The following is a 15,724-nucleotide window of genomic DNA, read 5'->3' on the forward strand; positions in this document are numbered from 1 at the left end:
TTAAAAATGAATAACTTGAACATTGTTCGCAAAATCGCCTGATCTAACCGTTAATCGCCTGGTTAGATCGAAACCGATCACTGGCTGGTTCCGGTTTTGGGCGGTTAGGGTGATCAACCTGTATTTAAAAAAAATTTCAAAAATATATATATAAATTCTTAAAAATAAGGAATTTGATTTGTAGTACATTTTTAAATATTCATTATATTATGGTAAAGATTAAAAATTGTTTTGGTCATTAATACTCACTCTTATATTTTCCCATCTTTTTTAAAAAAAATTAAAAATAGCCTTTGAAAAATATAAAATGGTTTAAAATTTATTTTTTTCATTAATTTTCAATTTCATTTGAATGTGTTTTGTTTTAATCATTTTTTATATGTTTTTCATATTTTAGTAGATTTTTTTTGTATTTTTTTCAATACTTTTTTTTACTGCCCGGAACTTGTCTGGTTAAAGCGGTTGAATCGGCCAATTTACCGATTAGGCCGGTTAAACCGCTTTCAAGTCTATGTCCAGTTAACCGTTCCTGTTTGATTTTGCTAACACTGAACTTGAGATAACTTAGATATGGCCTCAATAGACAATAAGATAAGAGAAAACAAACGTAAGTGGGTTGGGGATATACAACACGGACCCAATATAACACCTATAAGGAGACGTGAGTTGGTTCAAATAGAAGGCTAAAAAAAAGCACGAGTAGACCCTAAAAACATGGTTGAAAATAATGAAAAAAAAAAACTACAAAGATTTATAGATTCACTAAAGGTATCACCTCCCTTGATAGAGCATAAAGATATATCAATATTCTTGTAGTCAGCCCCAAATAAATGAAAAAAAACTGTTATGTTGATGATAATCATTATGATAACGAAGACATTGATGTTTTACACTGGGGATTTTAATTTGAGGCTATAAACATCTATTAAAATAGTATTAAAAAAGTAGCATGTATTTTGAAATGATATCAAATCTCAAAGTAAGGTTCTTTACAGGGAGAGGGTTTTGAAATGATATCAAATCTCAAAGTAAGGTTCTTTATAGCGAGAGGGGCGCATTCAACCCTGATTTTCACAGGAGAGGTACAGGCCAGTTTTCCGATAATATATAAAGGGATATTATTTTCTTGAATGGGGAAACTGTAAAAACCATTCAATTTATTACTCCATACACTCAACCAGAAAACCTCTTGATCCACAGAGAGAGATGTTTGATTAAGAGAGCAACCTTCAATAATCCGAGAGGTAGAAGGGGGCTTACATTCACAGAGAGAGAGAGAGAGACAGAAATCCTGAAAACCTCAAAAGCCCACCCTTTACCCATAGCCAGTCTTCATGAGATCCCTACCCATTTTTCTTTTTAAACGCAACCAAGCCATTGAAAAAAGCCCATCTTTTCTCTCTCTAGGCCGCGAAAGAACCCACCATCTCCTCCAAGTCAAGCTGCCCTGCTATCTCCTGCAACTGCTTCTTCACACTCATATCAATCAACTTTGAACCAGAGCTCCCATACCTAATGGTGAACCCAGCCAAAAGCTCAGGCTCTATCACCGTCTTTATCCTGACATTCTTTGCGCCAGTGAGCCTCTGGACCTGGCTCGCTATCTGAGCAAGCTGTTGGCCTTCGAGCTTCACGACCGATCCAACAATGGCCAGCTCTGTATCAGTAAGCTTGTTATACACCACTTCAAACTCCTTCACTATGTCTCTGATGAGCTCTGATCTCTTTGCATCGACAAGAATGTTGAGAAGATTTGCTGTTGACCTCTGCAACTTCGCCGATTCAGTGATCTGGTCGAGAACCTCTCGTTTGTTTTCAATGGAGACGACAGGGTTCGTGAAAAATTCAAAGATTTGATCGTCCTTGAAGATGGATTCGATCTTCTCCAAGTCTGAGCTCGTCGTTTCTAGGGTTCCACTGTGTTTCGCGACGTCTGCTAAAGCAGTGGCATAGCTTGCGGCCGCACTATCCATCATCACAGCGCCAGAAACCCTGCGATTTCTGGCAACTTTTCCGGCAAGTTTTGGTCGTAATTTTATTGAAACTCCGGTGAAAGACGAGCGGAGGTTCTGAATTAAGTTTGGCTTTGGAGACTGAGACAGAGGAGAAGATATGATCTGAAGGCGAAGAGCCATGGGAGATCGGTTAAGAGCTTGCATTTTGAAATGGATATGGAAATTAAGCTATTTTTCCTTTTTCTTTATTTTTCTGGGATGGGTTTTTGGGGTTTGGACAGAGGGAAACTTGCAGAGAAAAGAGTACAGAGTTTGTGCCCGTTTTGTACGTATTGGACGGCGGGATGTGGCGAGGAGTAAGGATCGGACGGTGGTGGATTCGCACTTTATCTTAATGCACTCCTCGACCTAGAGAAAGGGGCCTTTGATGTGTTGGCCAACCATACGAATACACGTGTCTTTTAAAGTGATAGGCTTCTTTGATTATGGATGCACTTGGCTCTCAGCCGTAAGATTGGAGGGTTCCGATTTCTCTACAGGAAAATTTGATTGGACTTGCGCCGTCCATCAGCAAGATTAAAGCTGTGGACCGATGCCTGTGTTTTTTCTTTGGAATCTTGGGGTTTTGCTCTTTTTGATGGAAAGTATTAGAATGGTTAGTATTTGCCTCAGTGTTCTTGTAATAATTTTAAAATTTTTTTTTTAAAATAAAAAATAAAAAAAAACTTTTAATAAGTGATGGTTTATATAAGCATATGATGGTCTTTAGGGACCATCACTATTTTCAAAATCTGTTGGTTAAATTTCTTTTGTTTGGTCGTGCTTGCCGCGTCAAGTGGGACGTGGGCTTTAAGCATACAAGGGGTATTGTAAGGGTTACACCTCGTTTATGATGTATCACTTAATAAAATATTATAATAAGGTGTCATAAGAGGTTAAATACGATAGGCAAGGACTTCCACTTTAGAAAAATGTTAAATTTTTTTTTTTTCTAGTCGAAACATAGTGAGTTTCTCTCCCTAATCGAATTTTTATTGGAAGCTTCCTCTCTAATATTTTAGGTAAGTGACATCATCTTTTTGAAAAATAGTCTGTTTTTAATAAATAGTGATATTTTCGTCCAGAATTTTTATTTTATAAGTTTTGTGTGTAAGGGACTTCATTGTCTTAAAAAATAATCCATTCTTTTTAAAAATGAAATGAAATAATTATTTCTACTTACTATCATGAATTTTAGGCACGATAAATTTTATGCGCAAGTGATCTCATTATTTTGAAAAATAATCTTTTTAATAAAATTATTAGAAATAAATATGATATTTTTGCTGTTAATAAAATTGTAAGATTTCTTTCTACTGTTTTTGAATATTTAGACATTGTAAATTTCATGTGCAAATGATTGCCTTATTAATTAAAAATTGGTATTTTTGCAATTGATTATAGCATTGTTGTGAAATGCTTATTTGTGAATTGATATCCCATAAATTGTGATAATTCCGTATTCTTGAATTTCTATAAGAGTTTTTCTATACATATTAAATTGGCAATTATGCTAGAATGTCTTTACGAACTGCTACCTTTCTAAATTTGAGCCCAAAATATTTGATTGGTTATTTTAGAAATGTTATTGAAAGTGACTGTTATTAATGGTTTCAGTGAAATTCATATTAATGATTTCAGTGATATGTTGAGTACATGATATTGTTGCTTTCGGATGTTTAAAGAGATTTAGAAATATTTTAAGTGTGTCAGTGGACTCATCCGGTTCGCCGGTGAGGTATAAGTGGACCTATCCGGGACGCTGGTAGGGATTAAGTGGACTCATCAGGTAAGCCGGTGAGGTATAAGTGGACCTGCAGGGATTAAGTGGACCTATCTGGGACGTCGATAGGGATTAAGTGGACCCATCAGGACGCTGATGGGTTATATAGGTGACCTACTTGGGATGCCAGTAGGGTATTTTGTGAAATCCTTTGAATTATGCATTGCCGTTAAAGTGTTATGTGTATTTCAATTATTTGGATTATACTTAATTATGCATTTATTGAAAGTGAAACTGTTGATACATTTCTGTTAATAGATCTCCTTTTTGGAAATATTGATATCTTTCAACCATGATTATTTTTAGGATTATGATGATCACTTATTGAGTAGCCAAACTCATCAAACTATGGTAAACATTTTTCAGGATAATTGCGGTTTCATTTTGAGTACTCGTCAAGGCCAACTTTGAAAGATGTTGTAGTTGTGTTTAAGCTTTCTTTTGCTACTTTGTAAGAATTCGTCAGTGTAAATTTGTCATATCAAGAGATGTATATATGTTTTGACTGTCACATCTCAAGAATATCAGTATTGTAAATTCTTGAGGTGTGACAGTTCTGGCGCGGTATTTGATTCCATTCTCATCAAAAGACACGGGCTCAAATCTTTAATAAGTTACCATTTTAATATTGATAATGAAGTTGGGGTTGTAGAGTTTGGAGGCCATTTAAGTCTTCATTCTCACCTAATGCATTAAAAAACCATTAACGATTTAAAAAAATAGGTAGGTTATTGAAAAGATTAACTAAAAGAGTCTTAAAGCTTAAAAAATATTTTTTGACTTTTGGGACACACCGCAATCCATCAAATTTGACTCTAAGAATAATTGTGACCACCTTAGAATAAAATAAATTGTCACATAATATACGATTTTTTAAAAAAGTACCGATCAAACTTGGAATGGGGGGATTGGGATATCGGGTGAAAAAAAAAAAAAATCACTTGAATCTCCCAGATTTCTAGTTTTTTTTTTTATTGGGAAATCTATATAGACGTATGATATGAATACTTGGGAAAATCTATCAAGATACAATTTACCAACGCTATCAATGTTTAACATTTTCATCATGTATGTTTCTCTTTTTGAAATGTGAAAAGATTTCATGCTCCCTTAAGAGCATAATGTCCATTTCCTCCTTTGGTAAAACTCAAGTTGGCGATATTTTTTGGATCCCAAATTTTGGAGATGTAATCTCTAAAACCCAGTGACCAACTTCAAAAAATAAAAAAATAATGTGTAATCTCTATGTACCTTAAAATAAATAACATCTCAAGATTTAACAAGAACTATCTAATTTTTAGAGGAAAAGATCTTGATATTCAAGAAAACGAATCCAAATTCTTAGTGATACTTAGATGAATCCCAAAATTTTAGATCTAAAAATTCCTCCCGATTAACTATTTTGCAGGGAGTTGTACAGTTTGCTCCCATGGAAGCACACTAATAAAAAGAAATAGTAAGATGTTAAATAATTCATCCTTCGGTATTTTTTAATACATTTTTTAAAGAAAAAAATACAAATAGGCCATTTACTTTTAGTATAATAAGGTTGTACGTGTATAATTGACTAGACTCAAAGTTTAGAAACAAGTTTCTCAAAACTTTATGACATGTTCTAGGCCATCAAATTTGACATCTAATGACTAAGAGTGTGACATCTTATAAAAATGATAAATGACCTCATAGTCTACAATACCTTCTTTTAATTATCCGTCCATTGTAGTGGGCCTTACACGAAAGCCATACGTACACAGGGGAATCGGAATAAGGCCCCTGCCAAAGAGCCACATACGTTAATTATGATATTTCATGTGTTGAATGAAAGACGCACTTATTTAACTGCACACAAGAAATAGACATCAAGTAGAACCAGTGAATTGACCCTTAACATGCATTCATAATCATTGCATTAATGGGTGTAGGTTATAGTCAGAGATGATTTACTCAGGATACAAGTGGTTGGGCAAATGGAAATTTGAACTCACTGGGTAGTTCACAAATGTCAACTAATGTATGCATATGATTCATGGAATCGCTAGTAAGGTTGTACTTAGAAAATATTGGTCTCTCAGTAATCAAAAGCCTAGGTATGGCCTAACCAAATTAATGAAAACTGAATCTAAAGTTTTTGCCAACCCTAATTAGTTGGAAAAAAGTTTTGACGATGATGATAAAACCAAAATTTACGAGCGTCAATCATTTTAGCTGACCCCAATTCGCGACTGCCTATTTGCTATAGAAAAGTACCCTCTGCCTATTCTTTGGGTTTCCTACAGTTGGTTAGCACACCTCCCCATCCATACCAAAAACTGAGGGTTGGGCTGTCTCACTCCTCGGTTCAAAGTCTATCGAAACTTCTGACCAACCGGGTTGCATAAATCCCATTTGTTATTGATTCGGAATATACAAATATCAGGTTCTTCAATTAGAAATTTATTTTGAAAACCTCCATAGAACTGCCATCTTGGAAATGAGAGATTTCAAAAAATTAGTATGAAATGATCCGAGTGTTAATCCAATGAAAATAATAATAAATAAATAAAATTAAAAACGATAAATAACTTACTCGGATCTGTCTTTAAATCACACGAGGGACCTAAGGCTCCATACCAAATCCTATGAACCAATCATACGAGGGATCTAAAGTTCTATACCAAATCCTATAGACCAAGCCATAAGGTGACAGACTACCTTGAGAGTCTTCTTGGTGAATCTTTTCCACCTCTTTTCTATCCTTCTTTATCTTTCTACTTGAGGGGTTAACCTGTATTTATAGAGAACCATCTTTTTGCAACTCTCACATTCATGGTCTATAGGAGTTGTCAATTAGGATTAACAAGTTATCACCAAACACCACTGAGTTTTCCCTCCAGTGATACTAGGTTTTTTCCTCCAGTGATACATCCTATTAAAGCTAAAAAGTAAATCCATGTATATGGCATTATCTCATGTTAACCACATGAGATTTCATATATACTTCAATATGATTTTTGTACCATTATTGAAAAAAATGAAATTTCTGAGATAAAACAAGCTACATTTCCAACACCGAGTCCATAACGCAGCGTACGCAAAAGAGCATAAAGAAATGCAGAGAGTGAGAATGAGAGAACTGGTTTGCAGCCCCTTCCTTTGGTTTTTACTTTTGATCTTCACTTGATCCACTTATTTTGGTAGAGGAACAAACTCCCCTAAACTCCCAATTAAAAAGGGTAACAACAAGGACAAGAATAAGATCAAGTATTTTAGAAAACTAAAGGGATGAGTAAGATATATAAGTACCATCAGGCGAAATATGAACATAAATATCTTTATACCATCTCCTCATTCCATTTGAATGTGATGCCGAGAAAAACACACAATAATACTAATACTAATAATAATAATAATAATAATAATAATAATAATAATAATTTATTATTATTATTAGGATTATTGAGTTTTTTTTTAAAATTTGGAGGTGCGCAGGGATAGGTGGGCACTGAGTTTGTGTGTGAGTTAATTTATAGATTGGGTTAGTTAGTTTAAGAATGTAATTAAGATAAGGTTAAATTTGGTTAGTTTAGGAGTATAAATAGGTTAAATTTATGGATTGGGTTAGTTAGTTTAGGAATATAATTAGGATAAGGTTAAATTTGGTTAGTGTAGGAGTATAAATAGGATAAGATTAAAACATGAGGGTCTATCTTTTCAACAATGGGTAAAACGTGGGTGGCACGTGAATTTAAGCAAGAGAAATAGGGATGAGAGAAAATAGGTTAAGGGAGATAAAATAAAAAGGTTAGTCAGGACGTTTCCCTTCATTGTAAAGTTTGTGTATGCGTTAATTTATGGATTGGGTTAGTTTAGGAATTAGGATAAGGTTTAAATAGGATAAGATTAAAACGTGGGATTTATCTTTTCAACCATGGGTAAAATGTGAGGGGGGTGTAAATTTAAGCGAGAGAAGATAGGGATGAGAGAAAATAGGTTAATGGAGATAAAATAGAAAAGTCAATCGTTTATCTTTTTTTTAGTCTATTTAAAGGGATCTATTTATTAGTATATTTAAAGGGATATTTCCCTTCATTGTGAAGGTAGTGAATGAGTTAATAAAATTTTGTCCCGTATGATCGTTGGGGTAAAATTTTGAGCTAATCCTACTTCGGCTAAGGATGATCAAGCTAATCCTACTTCGGCTATGGATGATCATTGGGGTGAAACGTTGGAGTGAAATTTTAACTAGAGTTTACAATGCCATCAAAAGTGAATCAAGCTAATCCTAAGCAAATCAAGCTAATCCTACTCCGGTTATGGATGATCGTTCGGAGTGAAATTTTAACTAAAGCGCTAGATGATTTTCGAACTGAAGTACCTGAGATGAATCTCCTCGAACTGAACTGAGATGAATCAGGTGATGAATCAGAAGATCCAACGGAGGCTGCAACGGTTGGAGAATAACCTTCCTCGTGATTCATCGAATTAAGTACCATAGAGAACTGAAGTACCTGAGATGAATCAGGAGATTAATCAGAAGATACAACGGAGGCTACCGCGGTTGGAGAATAACCTTCCTCGTGATTCATCAAACTAAGTACCTGAGATGAATCAGAAGATCCAACAGAGGCTGCAGTGGTTGGAGAATAATCTTCCTCGCGAAGAAGGTGCTTATAGCCACATCCTTCTTGCACTAGTAATTCCACAATAAACCGAGAATGTTGATTTAAAAAATGTTCATCAATTGAATATGGTGCTTCTTTGGAGTTGGATCCATTCCTAGTTAAGAATAATCAACCTAAGCTAGTAGTCGATAATTACTCTTGGAACACATTTGCAGGCAAAAAGTCTTACATCAGTCTTAAAGAAATTGAAAGAAAAATACCGAGGCTCATGGTGGACTTCGATAAGCTCGAGGCCGAGCTTCTCCCAACCCCATGGTGGGACTTCGATAAGCTCGAGGCCGAGCTTCTCCCAACCCCATGGTGGGACTTCGATAAGCTCGAGGCCGAGCTTCTCCCAACCCCAGGAGAATGATGCAACGAAAAAAAAAAAGAATATTAATTTTTATTATTATTAGGATTCTTGAGTTTATCTTTTAAATTAGGAGGAGGAGGTTGAGTTTCTCCCAACCCCAGGAGAATGATGCAGTGAAAATAAATAAATAAATAATAATTTTTATTATTATTAGGAATATTGAGTTTATCTTTTAAATTAGGAGGTAAGAAGGGATAGGTGGGCATTGAGTTTGCGCTTGAGTTAATTTATGGATTGGGTTAATTAGTTTAGGAATGTAATTAGGAGAAGGGGCATTGAGTTTGCACTTGAGTTAATTTATGGATTGGGTTAATTAGTTTAGGAATACAACTAGGATAAGGTTCAATCTGGTTAGTTTAGGAGTTTGCACTTGAGTTAATTTATGGATTGGGTTAATTAGTTTAGGAATATAATTAGGATAAGGTTAAATTTGGTTAGTTTAGGAGTATAAATATGGTAAGGTTAAAACATGGGGGTTTATCTTTCAACAAGGAGTAAAACAACGTGGGTGGTACGTGAATTTAAGCTAGAGAAGATAGGGATGAGAGTGAATTTAAGTGATAAAATAGGTTAAGGGAGATAAAATAGGATAGGGATGAGAGTGAGTTTAAGCGATAAAATAGGTTAAGGGTGATAAAATAGGAAATTCAGTTAAATAGGAAATTCATTTCTTAAAATAGGTTAAGGGTGATAAAATAGAAAATTTAGTTAAATAGGAAATTCAGTTGTTTATCTTCTTTTGTTAGTGTGTTAAATAGGAAATTCAGTTGTTTATCTTTTTTCTTTTTTTTAAGGGAGATAAAATAGGAAATTCAGTTGTTTATCTTCTTTTCTTTTTTTAAGGGAGATAAAATAGGAAATTCAGTTAATTAGGAAATTCAGTTGTTTATCTTCTTTTGTTAGTCTCTTAAATAGGAAGTTTAGTTGTTGATCTTCTTTTCTTTTTTTAGTCTATTTAAAGGGATGGATGTTTCCTTTCATGTGAATGAGTTAATAAAATTTGATCTATATGAAAAGATTATTTTGAGATAGAGATTATTTTGAGATAGATTCTCTAGCAGACCTTGGTGTTTACTTTTCTCCCCGCATCATAATGTTATAAGATGGACATAGAAACATCGAACCACATGCTCAAATGCATGACTAGAGAACCTCTAAAGACTTTTCCAGGGCTAATTCTCCGTACCTGAATCAAAACCAATATTCCAAAATCCATCATAAGCTGGAGGAGCATAGGAATACCGATACCTCAACCCCACATCTCTGTGCTCACATCGTTCATTATCACCATAACCATTTAGAAGAGCATCAAAGAACTTCTTACACTGGTTGTGAATTTCTGAGTCTCATCCTAATCTGAAATGTCAAAATCAATGTCACTCAGTTGCAACTGCAATCTATTCAATCATATGAACCATTACTGATGTCAAGAAAATCATCATGTGGATCACCTTCTTCCTTTAATTCTTGGCAGGCCCAAGAATCTCTCCAAGGGTTGTTTGCGCACTTCACACTGGAATGGGTTCAATCTTTGAAGTGGAGGGGTGCTTTTGAGCTTTGAAGTCAGAGTTTTCTGAGAAAAAACACTGATATCCAGGCACGGTGTTTGCGCACTACACACCAGAATGGGTCCGACCTTGAAATTAAGGGGGGCTTTGGAGTCTTGAAATCTGAGTTTTCTGAGGCAACAACTGATATCTTCTAAAATCCAGGCACCAATCATGTATTCATTAAATGAGACTTTCAACAAAAGACAATCTGTGAATATTTTACTTTGTTCTGAATTAACAAAACAGTTTGGCCATTTACAAAAATTTTCAATTCTTTTTCAGTAAATGTGCGGATCATTGGTAAAAGAAGAGGTTTGAATCAACAGATGTTATAGTTTCGCCTCCTCCCCACCCGCTTTCCTACTCCCTTGCTCTTGGTTGCGTGACTGACTAACTCTTACTTAATGGATACTGGGAGTTGACTCCTATTGAAACGGTCGCCCCTGATCTCTTGCCCTCCCCTTGATCTCTTTCTCCCCTCAACCTCAACTCAACTCGACAATAGCATAAGCTTCACTCCTTGTTCAGCTTGACTCTCCCTTGCCCCTTGCTTGAATCTCGAATTGCCCCCTCACTTATGACACTCGTTGGCATAGAGGTAAGCAAATCCATATCAAAGAGAACCAGCAAATTAAATTGCAGTTTATATCTATAGCACGTGATGAACCAACTGTTCATCAAGAACGTTCAAATGCATCTCTCTCTCTCTCTCTCTCTGATGTTTCATATGAAAAGAAACTAACAGAAACTGAATCAGATTAATATTTTTGATAAGTAACCAAATTAGCTTTTAAGTTTTCATGTTTCTGAGGATGTATAGATGATTCATCTCTTCCTCCATTTTGTTCGAGGGCCTGGCCTCTTGTCCAATGAAAAGACTGAGTTTGCAACGAAAAAACGGTTAAGTTGATATAGCCTGAGTTTCTGAAGTACACATTCCTTCTCTCCTCTCATTTATCAGCTTGCTATCATCCAATAGCTCTTTAGTCTTTGCTGCAACCATCTAGATACAAATCAATGATCATTCGGTCATAATCTTTTGATCTGATGTCCTTTGTTAACTTTCGGTGCATTTCTTTTAATTGTTTGACTTCCACTTCTTTCAATTTAAGCTTTTCTCGAACCTCTCCACCATTTTCTTGCTTTTCCACTTCTTTCAATTTAGGCTTTTCTCGTACCTCTCCACCATTTTCTTGCTTTTCCAACCTAAATATGAGTGATTTCTCAGTTTTTATCCATTTCTTCCTCTCCATATGACAAAGTTTCACCCAACAGCTCCTCTCTTGCTTAATTTGTTCTTGGGCCTCCTTATCTCTTTACCAAGCCCCTCTTTATGTTCAAGGTCAGCCATGCCTTGTGCTTAATCAGGTGACTCAATCAGGTGACTTCCTCTGTTTTTAGTTGCTGTTTCTGAAGCTCTTCAACCTCTCCACTGTCTCTAGCTTCTCCAATCTTGCCAAAAGTCCACTTTCCTCCTATTCATGAGCCTTTAGCAATTCTTCTTTTTCAGCATCAAGTTTCACTAACAGCTTTGCTTTCTCCTAATGAATTAATTTTGGGCATGTTGTTTTTCATTGCAAAAATCTTCAATTGATATTCACCCAAAAATAAAAAGATATTCAATTGACGGCAGTAAATAGAGTTCTTTATCTCTTCACTCATCTTATGGTAGTAAAGAGCGTTCTTTATCTCTTCACTCATCTTATGAATGTCTGGTGTTTCTAATGTAAATCCATGAAGGCAGTCAAGCATTGATCTCCTTCTAAGAGAAAACTAGGGCAATTTCACATTATGCAAATCTTACTTCATTCAATCTATTATTGGGAGGACCAACTGAGGATATTTTCGTGATTTCGTTAGGGGTTCCAATTTACGAAATGCCCCTCATTATTCCTCCTCAATCTTGTATAAGGTTAATAAATTCTTTATATTTTTTAAAGATGAAAACCCTCACTTGGGTAAAAACCCTATCAAGGTGTAATTTTAGGATGCCATACTTCTGAGAGATAATCCCCTCAATTTAATAACCAACCTCAAATAAAGAAATAAAAATTAAAATCATTTGCCCCAAAAAAAGATATTCTCATATGGAACAAAGAATTTTCTATTCTTGATGGTTGAATCTAAATGTTTAAAATCTCAAAACCTAATGTTTCTTTTGGAAAATATTCATCGAAGATGCAATTTTAGATGGAAAAAATGCACCATGAAAGTACTCTAGAAGGTTGGTTAAACGAGAGTGTAAGTGCACATTGTAATCCCGAGGGAGTACGATATACTCGTTTTATCATATATCTTCGGCCTGTTAAGTAAGTTAAACAGCCAACACTGAGGCTCCATGGCCAAAGGTGGGCACAATGGTTATCCACATAAGAAGGGGTGTCTTAGGAATATTACATAATACAAGGGCATTGAGGTATACACTCAATTTGACCACCACCTCCTTCAAACCCAACTTCCCTCCAAATTCAAATTCAAATACGGTGAACGGTAACTTGGATGAAGCATTGCTTGAGATGAGCATTGGAGGATTCACTGTAAAATTCCATTTCTACGACTCGGTTTTAACAGAGTGCGTGAATAACAAAGCTCTTAATCATGGCAAAAGAGTCCATACCCATATGATAAAAACCTGTTATAGACCCTCTGTTTATCTTGGAACCAGGCTTCTCATCTTTTACACCAAGTGTGATTGTTTGGGAGACGCTCGGTTACTATTTGAACGAATGCCTGAGAGAAATGTGGTTTCTTGGACTGCAATGATTTCCGCTTATTCTCGGAGAGGCCATAGCTCTGAAGCTTTATCTCTCTTTGTAAAGATGTTGGGTGCTGATTTTCAACCAAATGAATTCACTTTTGCCACTGTTCTTACTTGTTGTAATGGCAATTTTGGTTTTGATCATGGAAAGCAAATTCATTCCTTGTTGGTTAAAACCCATTTCAAATCCCATATATTTGTTAGCAGCTCGCTTCTGGATATGTATGCAAAAGCTGGTAAAATCCACGATGCACGTCAAGTTTTTGATGGAATGAAAGATAGGGACATTGTTTCTTGCACAGCAATTATTGCAGGGTATGCTCAGTTGGGGCTCGATGAAGAAGCTTTGAAGCTGTTTCGGCAGTTACAAAAAGAAGGGATGAGACCGAATTATGTAACTTTTACCACTGTTTTAATGGCACTCTCTGGGCTTGCTGCCTTGGAGTATGGCGAGCAGGTTCATGGACAGGTAATTAGAACTGAGCTAGGTTTTTATCTGGTGATGCATAATTCTCTTATTGATATGTACTCAAAATGTGGAAGCCTCGAATATGCACGTCGGGTTTTCGATAGAATGCCTGAAAAATCTGTAATTAGCTGGAATGCCATGCTTGTGGGGTATGGCAAGCATGGGTTGGGAAAGGAAGTAGTTAAGCTTTTTGAAAAGATGAGACAGGGGGAAATTATGCCTGATAGTGTCACCTATTTGGCTGTTTTATCTGGTTGTAGCCATGGAGGAATGGTTTCAGAAGGTTTGGATTACTTTGACTCAATGGTTAAGAGTAGAGAGATTGAACCAGACATCGAGCACTACGGATGTGTAGTTGATCTTTTGGGTCGTGGAGGAAGCCCAGAAAAAGCTTTTGATTTCATTCAGCAAATGCCTTTCAAACCCACTTCAGCTTTGTGGGGTTCACTTCTTGGGGCTTGTCGGGTCCATTCCAATGTGGAAATAGGGGAAATTGCAGCTCGAAAACTATTTGAGATTGAGCCTCAAAATGCCGGAAATTATGTTATTCTCTCAAACATTTATGCAGCTTCAGGTAGATGGGAAGACATGATAACAGTGAGGAAATCCATGAAGGAAAATACTGTTAAAAAGGAGCCCGGAAAAAGCTTTATAAAGATTAACAGGACTCTTCATACATTTTATGCATGGGATAAGTGCCATCCAAATAAAGATGAAATATATGAGATGTTGGGAAAGCTATATGTGAAGATTAAAGAAGTTGGGTATGTGCCTGATTTAAGCTGTGTGCTTCATGATGTTGATGATGAACAAAAGGAGCGTTTGCTTATGGGCCATAGTGAGAAATTGGCCATTACCTTTGGCTTGATCAGAACTCCTCACGGAATGCCTATTCAGATAGTAAAGAATCTTCGTATTTGTGCTGATTGCCACAATACCATGAAGTATATAACTAAGGTTTATGGTCGAGAAATTTCTCTCAGAGATAGTAATCGGTTCCATCGGGTTGTGGATGGAGTTTGCTCTTGTGGGGATTATTGGTAAGCCCATTATATATTGTGGATGGCATCTGCTTTACTGGAGTCTTACTTGAATGGGAAAGTTTTCCATTATACAATGGACTTTGGATAACCATAGTTCATTAGAGGCATAAACTTCCATATGAAGTGAAGGATGATAATGGAGAAAGAGTGTGCTCCACTATTGGTCATGTCTGCTCTAGTGCACTCTCCTTTATCTCCATCACCATCCATCATTTTATTGGACAGTGATCATTACCGAGGACTATTTTCCATGGTTTTCCATAGTGCTCTAAATTATAGTATCTTTCCCATAAGAGTTTCTCAAAAGAACTGTGCATGCTTCATGGATCAGTGACTGGATAGTTATATTTATATCGACCCAGCTTGGGGGCATCAAAATGGAGTCTTGCGGGAACAACAGAAATTTCATATGAGAGTCCATAATTTCTTGTGATTTGAAGGAGATGGGTATCTGTTGTTACCATACAATACACAGGAAATTTTATCATTTTATGTCAAGTGCAACATAAAGACACCAAACATAGACATCTATAAAAAACTGCAAAACAGATCATTCCACTGCTTCTACGTACCCTCGCTTAAAATATGGGACTAAGCAGGTGCCAAAATGGAATGACATGAAGGATGTCGTCTGTTTGTTTTGATTCTATTATTTGAGGCAATGGAAGAACAGAACAGTTGAGATATTTCGCTGAGAACTTCAGAGATCAAGAGATGGTAATGAAGAGGAATTGGGAAGATATTTGGATGCAAGGAAACTATTTTACACGAATTTCAGGAAATGTGAGGATTATGCATAGGCATAAAACATTGCTATGTCATGGATGATTTGTCTATGGCAGGGACACATTATGGATATCTTCTCATAGGGGCATTTGAATTGTCTATTTTTTGTTTACATTTTAACTCTGTTTTGTGAATATTTATTCTCTCAAAAGAAAAGCTTTCCTGTAGGTTCAAAATTCAGCCATGAACTGCTCACAAGGGAAGCCTTTTTTAGTTTTAAAGGAAGTTTTAGTGTGATATCTGTATTTTAGATGAGGGCGAATTTTAGTGAAGTATGTTTTATTGTAACTTTTCATGGATGAAATGAAAACCAGGATTAATATTAAAA

General features: G+C 35.8%; 2 protein-coding genes across 2 annotated transcripts; one reads left to right on the forward strand and one right to left on the reverse strand.

Annotated features, from left to right (window-relative positions):
* Positions 1 to 1,140: 1,140 nt before the first annotated feature.
* On the reverse strand, positions 1,141 to 2,351 carry LOC18439917 (ATP synthase subunit delta, chloroplastic). Its single transcript, XM_006850072.4, has one exon. It carries the CDS (start codon positions 2,157 to 2,159, stop codon positions 1,404 to 1,406), a length of 756 nt encoding a protein of 251 aa, XP_006850135.1. The 5' UTR covers positions 2,160 to 2,351; the 3' UTR covers positions 1,141 to 1,403.
* Positions 2,352 to 12,666: 10,315 nt separating this feature from the next.
* LOC105421084 (Pentatricopeptide repeat (PPR) superfamily protein) lies at positions 12,667 to 15,724 on the forward strand. The gene has a single exon (XM_011627162.3). It carries the CDS (start codon positions 12,698 to 12,700, stop codon positions 14,609 to 14,611), a length of 1,914 nt encoding a protein of 637 aa, XP_011625464.2. The 5' UTR covers positions 12,667 to 12,697; the 3' UTR covers positions 14,612 to 15,724.

This window comes from Amborella trichopoda, chromosome 3 (genome assembly GCF_054954075.1).
Source record: "Amborella trichopoda isolate Santa Cruz 75 chromosome 3, AtrichopodaSantaCruz75HAP2 v2.0, whole genome shotgun sequence".
Lineage (NCBI taxonomy): Eukaryota > Viridiplantae > Streptophyta > Magnoliopsida > Amborellales > Amborellaceae > Amborella > Amborella trichopoda.

Excerpts from the sequence above, each read along its gene's own strand:
- LOC18439917 (XM_006850072.4), bottom strand. The coding sequence starts at position 2,159 with ATGCAAGCTCTTAACCGATCTCCCATGGCTCTTCGCCTTCAGATCATA.
- LOC105421084 (XM_011627162.3), top strand. The coding sequence starts at position 12,698 with ATGGTTATCCACATAAGAAGGGGTGTCTTAGGAATATTACATAATACA.